General features: G+C 36.9%; 1 protein-coding gene across 1 annotated transcript in view; it reads left to right on the top strand.

The window, feature by feature from the left end:
* The window catches only part of Rubicon (run domain Beclin-1-interacting and cysteine-rich domain-containing protein rubicon), a 38,189-nt gene extending 33,586 nt beyond the window's left edge, over positions 1-4,603 (top strand). Inside the window, exons 13-14 of the mRNA XM_071673525.1 lie at positions 1,720-1,873; positions 3,853-4,603. Coding sequence (XP_071529626.1) covers positions 1,720-1,873; positions 3,853-4,056 — 358 coding nt within the window. The 3' untranslated portion in view covers positions 4,057-4,603. The remainder of the gene's footprint in view (positions 1-1,719; positions 1,874-3,852) is intronic.
* The last annotated feature ends 3,705 nt before the right edge of the window (positions 4,604-8,308 follow it).

Below are 8,308 nucleotides of genomic sequence, written 5' to 3' on the forward strand. Positions count from 1 at the left end.
CAACTGCTAGAGCTAAATTTGAGGTACTGAGAATCATGTTGTTGCTTATTGGCTTTAGCACAGTCACATGTCATCGAAACACATGAACAAGGCAGTGTATGTATTTCTCTACAGATGATATGTATGCCCTTTCTTTCATCAGATTTTGACATATGGTTATTGCTGTCAAAGTTACGACTTCATGCAGTAACTGTATTCCTTGTTTCCATGGAGTTTTGGCATTCTTTAATGTGGAGTTACCCACACATGTAACATGGGCATGCAGAATGAAAAGTAAAATGACAGCAGAGGTGGAAAAAAATTATATGCATACAAAGTTAATAATCAAGTTATTTCCTTAAAATTCTCATTTAATGCATACAAGTATGTAAAATAAGAATGGTGGTGTTGATAGTAATGATATTTTTTCCATTAAAACTTCCTTTCTCTCACTGCAGTGTTACAAACATACTGTACTCTCACCATTTTTTCGTGCTTTGTTATCTTTTTTATAAATACCCCTGGACCAATTTTTATGAGAGTCCTGGTGTTCACCAAGACATTTCCAAAAGCTTCTGTAGCTCAAGGTTGTACTTCTATTAGAAGGGAAATGTAGACTTTGTAGGAGTACGAAGTTCTTTGATGAGACTTATACTTCCAGTTATACAGCATTAAGCAGATGGAGTCCTGTAGCATCACATGCTTTATCATGCTAGCATATGCAGTGTGCTGTTTTGTATCTGTTTCTTACAACTGAAATTTACTTTTCCTCTTTTCTTACCTCAGCTTTCATGCATTATGTGATAGATAGAGGCTCGTCTTGTTTTTATTTAAATACAGAACTTACTTAGGTGCTGGTAAATATGATTTTCCCTGTGATTTAGTATTTTCCATATGAAGAAGTCATCCCCCCGATTTACACAACCACCCATTTACTTTTGGGAATATCTAAATGATTGTTAGTTCATGAATTAGGTAAGAATCTGCTGAAGAGAAATTTGTAGAAAAAATATGTACAAAATACAGTTTACTATATCACTGAATGTTTTGAAGTGATGGAGATTGTGAGTGATTGGGAGGTAGGTAAGAATTTCATCTCGGCTATTTATACCTATAAAAGTTCTGAATATCTAGATAACTAGTAATTTGTGCATTAGATAATAACCTACAGAAATGTTTTGAAGAAATTTATGAAAATTACAATTTACCATACAATTCACCTGAGGCTTCAACCAAGACTTCGTGAAGACTGTTGCTTGATCTAGCATTGGTTATGAGTCAAATGTTGTTGACTACAGCTTTCACTAAACATGGCAGTGGGAATGGGATGACTGCAGTACTAGGATTCAGAATGCTCAGATCTTTTGTATAGATTATTGATTGGCAGATACTGTATTATTATTATTATTAAATCAGCATGTATTATTATTTAGCATCTACAGTATTTTATTTGTTACTTTTGGGTGATGCAGGTATATGAACTTCTGACATTTCAAATGTAGAGATGATTTATTATAATAGAGCAACAAATATATAAGGAGATATATGGATAAGGAGATAGTTATAAATGTAATTAGTTTCTTTAGTAAGAGATGGTACTTAACAGAATATTTATAAAACTTGAACTCATCACATTTCAGATAAATCAGGGAGAATAGAATGAAACATAAGTATGAGTATAACTTAGAAAGAGTGGATAATATTCAGAGGACATAAGTACTCATCTGTGTTTTGTTGCAGTGAAAAGATGATGCTAGATAAAGTACCTCCTCATTGGGCAGCTGATCCTCATGCATATTCTCTAGACGACCTCATAGCAATCAAGAATGGCCAGCTGATAAATGAATTGAAGAATATTACCTCATTATGTATCATACATGTTGCTAGATGCCAGGTAAGATGTACTGCTGTATTCTTGAGGAGTTTGTAAAAGATTTTTGGAAAATATTTAGATATATCCTCCATTTTTTATCACCTATTAAAACGAATATGTGGCATAAGAAACGAGTATTCACTAAAATTTTCACTCTTTTGAATTAATATTTTTTGATGACATACATCTGAGGGCATGGGCAAAAGAAGAGACTTTACACAGAGTTCCTGTCTCTTTTAGATAACATAATGATATTAACATTTGCACTGAATTCATACTGAGTGAACCATATATCACTCACCTTTTATGTTATGTGGCATTTCTTACTCCTGTATTATTCACTTTTTTTTTTTTTCTTTTTGCATAATTTACATAACGTGTGAGGGGTATTACAATTGTTTTCATTTTGCCACAATTTCTTCTAACCTTTTGTCAGCTATTCCCTTTCTTCAATGGTGCCCTCTTTTTCTTTCAAATGTACTCCACTTTCTTTTGCTTGATCCAAATCTTGTCTCAACTTCCTATGTAAACATATTAAGATGGATTTCTCAGCAAGACAACCTAGTCAAGTTTAATGCCTCTAAAACTCAGCTTCTCCCTATCTATGTTCCTAAAACCCCTCACAACTTTACTGTCTCCTTTGATGGCTTGTTTATTCTACCACTCAACACAAGTACTTGGTATCACCATTACATCTAATCTCTCTTAGAAATCCTACGTTACAGAGACAGTTAAGGCTACTTCTAAGAAACTGGGAATCTTATGTGCATACCAGAAATTCTTCCATTTGAGTAGTCCTTGTATAGAGTACTGCTGTCACATCTGCGAGGTTCCCAGCACTTGTGTATCTACCCGGTGCCATGCTATTGATCCTCTTTTCCACTTCTGTGCATATACTTTGGTTATGCTCCCAGGAACTGGCCACTTCATTGGCTCTGGCATTTGCTAGACCCCCTATTACTCTATATACATTGCAAGACATGATTACTGTGTCCAGAAACATCTTTAGTGTTGCACTGTTGTGATGTCTGTTTCCCTACAGTAGTCTGCTTTGAAACTCTACTGTTTCATATCTTTTCTAACAGTTACAACCTAAACCTTTTAAAAAACATTGCTAAGGACCTCTGTGGTGTAATTGTTAGCTTTGCTGACAATGATACATTCATGGGCTGCAGAGGTTTGAATCCTGGGTTTGGCAGTCAGCCCATAGCCAGTCTTGCTGTTCATCCTCCCTGACAGTTTGCTTGGATATGGTTTGGACATATGGAGAGAATGAGTGGGGAAGGGTTAACAAAGCAGATATATGTGTCAGTAGTGGAGGGAACAAGAACATGGAAACCAGATTGGAGATGGAAGGATAGAGTGAAAAAGATTTTGAGCGATTGGGGTGTGAATATGTAGGAGCATGAGTGGCATGCGAGGGATAGAGTGAATTGGAATGATCAGATCTACTGGGGTCTACATGCTGTCAGTGGACTGGACTAAGGAATGTGAAGCATCTGGGGTAACCTATGGAAAGGACTGTGGGGCCTGGTTGCGAATAGGGTGCTGTGGTTTTGGTGCATTATATTTGATAGCTAGAAAATGGATGCAAGTGGTTGTGGCCTTTTTTCATCTGTTCCTGACACCACCTCTGACGTGGCTGTATCCCAAGACCCTTCATGCCCACAATGCAGCTACCATGATAAAGACATCAAGCACTTACTCCTCAATTGCTTTCTACTTGACACATAGATGCACACTCAATGTCACTGCAGTTTATGATCTATGGTCTCAACCAGTGGATGTGGCCAGCTCCCTGATTGCTGCAGGAGCCACATAAGAAAAAGGGACACTTGGGACAGAAAGTATATTTACATGAATCATTGTGCCTCAAATATAAGAATGACAGTATTTAGACATAAGAAGCAAAACTAATTATTATGTGCCTGATTGAAATGTTTAAAATTGCAGCATTTATTATGCAATATTACGAATAAAATCCTAATGACTTCTTACAGGTGTGTGTTGGACGAGGTTTCATTTGTGAAGTGTGTGGCCAAGGGGAACCCATCTTTCCATTTCAGCTGGATTCCACAGCATTGTGCAGTGTTTGCAGTGCCTGTTTCCATGCTGGCTGTTTTTCTCCTCTTCGTTGCCCTCGTTGCATCAGACGAGAAACAAGACGTTTATCACAAGATCTTCTTCAGAAACCTGACACTTAATCCCAGTTTGTTTAGAGACTCTGATATATGTTTACCTCTACTTGTATTCTATATTTTCCTCATACTTAGATACTTGAAGTTATCTGATGAAGCTATTTACACTTGTGATACACGCGTTTAAGTACTATTAGAAAAAAATTAACCAAAGATTAGTTTTTATTCACACAAAATGAGATCTGAGTTATGTACATATTTAGCTCATTGAGAGAATCAAATCTAATTGTCAAATAAGGAGAGGCATATTCAAGGTCATGCTAGATATGGTGAATTCCTACTTTTCCAAACTTAAATGTACTTGTGATTATAGCTGTCATAGAGCAAGAATTAAATGGTATGTGAAACAGCATGTGTATTACTAAAAATCACGCATGATGCTTCATCTCTAATAGTTAAATTCTTGTTTTGACACCTCATGCCACTTATGACTGATAACTGAAGACAGATATTGCAGGGTAGGGTATAAATGTTTATCAAAGTGTGAACTAATTATATTTGATGTTCTGTTTCTGTCGCTTTTCATAAAATGAATTATACATTATGAAACTGATTGCTTAGTTTTTTGGAGCAAAAAAAATCTTTATTGTTTACAGATCATGTAAATGAAAAGACTTAGAATCCAATATTCTGTTGAAATGATTACTATTGGACTTAAGAAAAAATCTGCAAATGCTACCCTGCTCTACAACAAGTAACAAGGGAAAGAAAGTCTTAGTTTACATGGAATTCTCAAAGGTTCATTTATTATCACATTGTTAGAATATGCACAGTTTTTATTAATTACATTGGAAATTGTTGAAACTGTACCAGAATTCTAAAGTTCTGGGTAATGAATAGTGAAAATAATATCTAAATTGAACAATTTCCTATGGAATATCAGATGGATCAACAATTCACAATTGTTGCCAATGATTTCTGTTGCAAAATATGTGTGTCAGGTGGTGACATATTACATTTTCAACAGATTTTTTTGTGTTCCTTATTCCAAATTACAAATAAACCTTAAAAACAGAATATAACTGCACAGAGGATTGTGTAGATAAATGGAGTAATTTCAACATATTTATCAAAACATGTATTTCAAGAAAGTGCATTATACATATTGTTACTCCATGGAGGGATACCAGCCTATTCACAAGTAAAATCCAAATGGAATGGGTTAGAGTTCCATCTTATACTGTTTTCCATCCTTCTTCACCTTTTCCCATGATAGTGAGCTAACACCAAGAACAAAGAAAAGACTTCATATGCTCTCATTTATTCTCTAGCTGTCATATGTAATGCACCAGAACCACAGCCACCCCTATCCACAACCAGGCCCCACAGACCTTTCTATGGTTTCCCTTGGCTACTTCGGATGCTGATATCCATATACTTATATCCTCTTACTTTATACAAGACTTTTGGCATTTGTGAATATTTTCTGGGGAGCCTTTATGATCAAAATGGCTATTTGTGCCTCAAGGAAATCTCTGTTCATCCTTCTGTTAAGGCTACTTTTTGTTTGTGAACTTTTTTGATGAACTTAATTTCTGACTAAAAGACTTTTTTTTGACACTGTAAACTGTAGAGACCAGTGCCATGTGGCCCTTTGTATGAAAAGCTGCAAAAACTCCTAAAATATCAAATTCAGCCACCAAGGGCCCAACATTACCAAACTGACTTAACTGTATGAATTTTATTATACTTTAATCATATACAAGTATCAAATAATCCACCCGGGCAGCAGCAATGAATATTTTCACACTATGATACCACTAAAAAAGCATGCAATTGTCACCTACTCACCACATAGAAAGTTGCAGGGGACCTGGTTTTTCTGCAGTCAGAACTTTTCTGTAGGTGAAATGGGATTTAGGCTGCAAGCTGGCTTGATCTGGGTAATAAGGATTTCATTTTTCATAAAAGCCATTTGTGTTAGACCGATAAAAATCATCTGTAGATATTCTTTGTACTTTGTTGGGGTGGTTGTGTATTTGTGTTAGGGACCAATTTCTTCGACTGGATACAATTATTAAGCATCAGCTGACCAATCTTATGTTAAGTGCAGAATAGCAGAACAAAGTTTTTTCTTAGATTTCTTTAAGTTAGATGTGAAAGTTTCTACCTCAAAACTCTTCTGAAATGATGTAAATTATTCCATGTTTTTTTCACTTTCTGTAAAAAGCTAGTTATAAAATTGCCTATGTGATTGATTTGGGGCCATGATGAAGGGCACTGCAAGAGAGTGAGCTCCTTAGAGGGACCTGGCAGCAACATTATTAGGCATTGAGTGCAATGGTAAACTTGGCCTTTACCTTTAGTATGTATTATAACGAAATGCCTAACCCTTTCATTGCAGCATACTTATACACACTCCTTACATGTGAAGAAAAATAACATTTTTAATATGTATAGCTAATGCAGTGGTCATAAACCCAAGATTTTAGAGAAGAGGAAAGCTAAAAACAAAAGCAGTAGAGATAGACAATTTGCATAGTTGGCTGGAATTATGTTTGTGCAGACTGTACTGGAAGTAATGGGATGATCAAGAAGGTATGCTGCAGTACAGAAAAAGAAATTGACTACAGAGGAGATGGACAGATGTAGGAAAATTGATTGACTAAAGTTAAGGATACTTTTCATTCATGGAGCAACCACAAGTAGGCAGAGTCAGGCAACTATCTTTCAGAAGCATGGAAGTTCATGTTTCGCTTTAATACAGAGCATGATTTGAGGGCACATATGAATGCAGTTGCATAGGCTTTATGCACCTGACTTCCAGTTGCCCTTTCTTTGTATGTCAAGTACCATTTCAGTGTCATCATTGTCAAAATGATTTAGAAACCTGAAGGTTGTGATCAGGGCTCCCCTTATTCCTTGTTTTTCTATGATGGGCAACTTTATAGCCTTTAACCTTTCCCAGTAACTTGGCCTTCTTATTTCAGGTACCATCTTTGTTGTCCTCCTCTAGAAATGAATGAATATTTTTGTTTCACTGACGTGAAAAAACTTGAGATGCATACTCATTTTTTGGCCTGTGTTGTATTTGGTTTACTGAACATTTCCTTATGTATTTAAATAAATGTAGTTTATGTTTTACCAGTAGACAGATGGGTGATGCACTGTCCCCCCAAGGCACTCTGTGTGTGTCTGGTATTGGCTTCCCATTATCATTTCTATGTGACCTGGGAAGGGATGCCTCTTTAGTTGCTGAGAATGTGACCTCGGAGGTATATATAGAAGCAGTCCTTACATGTGCAAGAGAAGTGTAAGGTGCAAAAGGTGGGCTTATGAGAGAGGGTAATGAGTGGTGTGATAAGTTAAATTGCTAGTAAACAAGAAAGAGTAGAATTTTTCTCAAATGACTTTTGTGAATGCAGCAGTGTTCACTTTTTAACTTCCTTGGTTTTGTAAACATTCCTCTAAAAGGTATTAATGAGAGCAAGGTTACTAGGTTCAGTAGGGTTGAGGGACAAGTTAATTGAGATGTAAATCTGAATGGAGAAAAATGGGATGAAGTGAAGTGTTTTCTATATCTGGGATTGGACTCAGCAGCAAATGGAACCATGGTCATGGGAGTGTCACAGGGTGGGGAGGGGGCGAAGGTTCTGGAAGTGATGAAGAATGTGTGGAAGGAGAGAACATTATCTCAAAGAGCAAAAGTGGGCATGTTTGAAGGAACAGTAGTTCCAACAATATTATATTGTTGCAAGGCATGGGCTATAGATAGGGTTGTGCAGAGGAGGGTGGATGTATTGGAAATGAAATGTTTGAGGACAATGTGTGGTGTGAGGTGGTTTGATCAAGTAAGTAATGAAAGGGTAAGAGAGATGTGTGGAAATAATAAAGTGTGGTTGAGAGAGCAGAAGAGGGTGTGTTGAAATGGTTTGGACATATATAGAGAGAATGAGTGAGGAAAGATTGATCAAAAGGATATATGTGTCAGAGGTGGAGGGAACAAGGAAAAGCGGGAGACCAAGTGGGAGGTGGAAGGATGGAGTGAAAAAGATTTTGAGCGATTGGGGCCTGAACATACAGGAGGGTGAAAGGCGTGCAAGGAATGAGTGAATTGGAACAATGTGGTGTACCAGGGTGAACGTGCTGTCATTGGATTGAACCAAGGCATGTGAAGTGTCTGGGGTAAACCATGGAAAGTTTTGTGGGGCCTGGGTGTGGAAAGGGAGCTGTGGTTTTGGTGCATTACACATGACAGCTAGAGACTGAGTATGAACGAATGTGGCCTTTGTTTCTTTTCCTAGCACTACCTTGTGCG

Source organism: Panulirus ornatus, chromosome 19, assembly GCF_036320965.1.
Source record: "Panulirus ornatus isolate Po-2019 chromosome 19, ASM3632096v1, whole genome shotgun sequence".
NCBI lineage: Eukaryota > Metazoa > Arthropoda > Malacostraca > Decapoda > Palinuridae > Panulirus > Panulirus ornatus.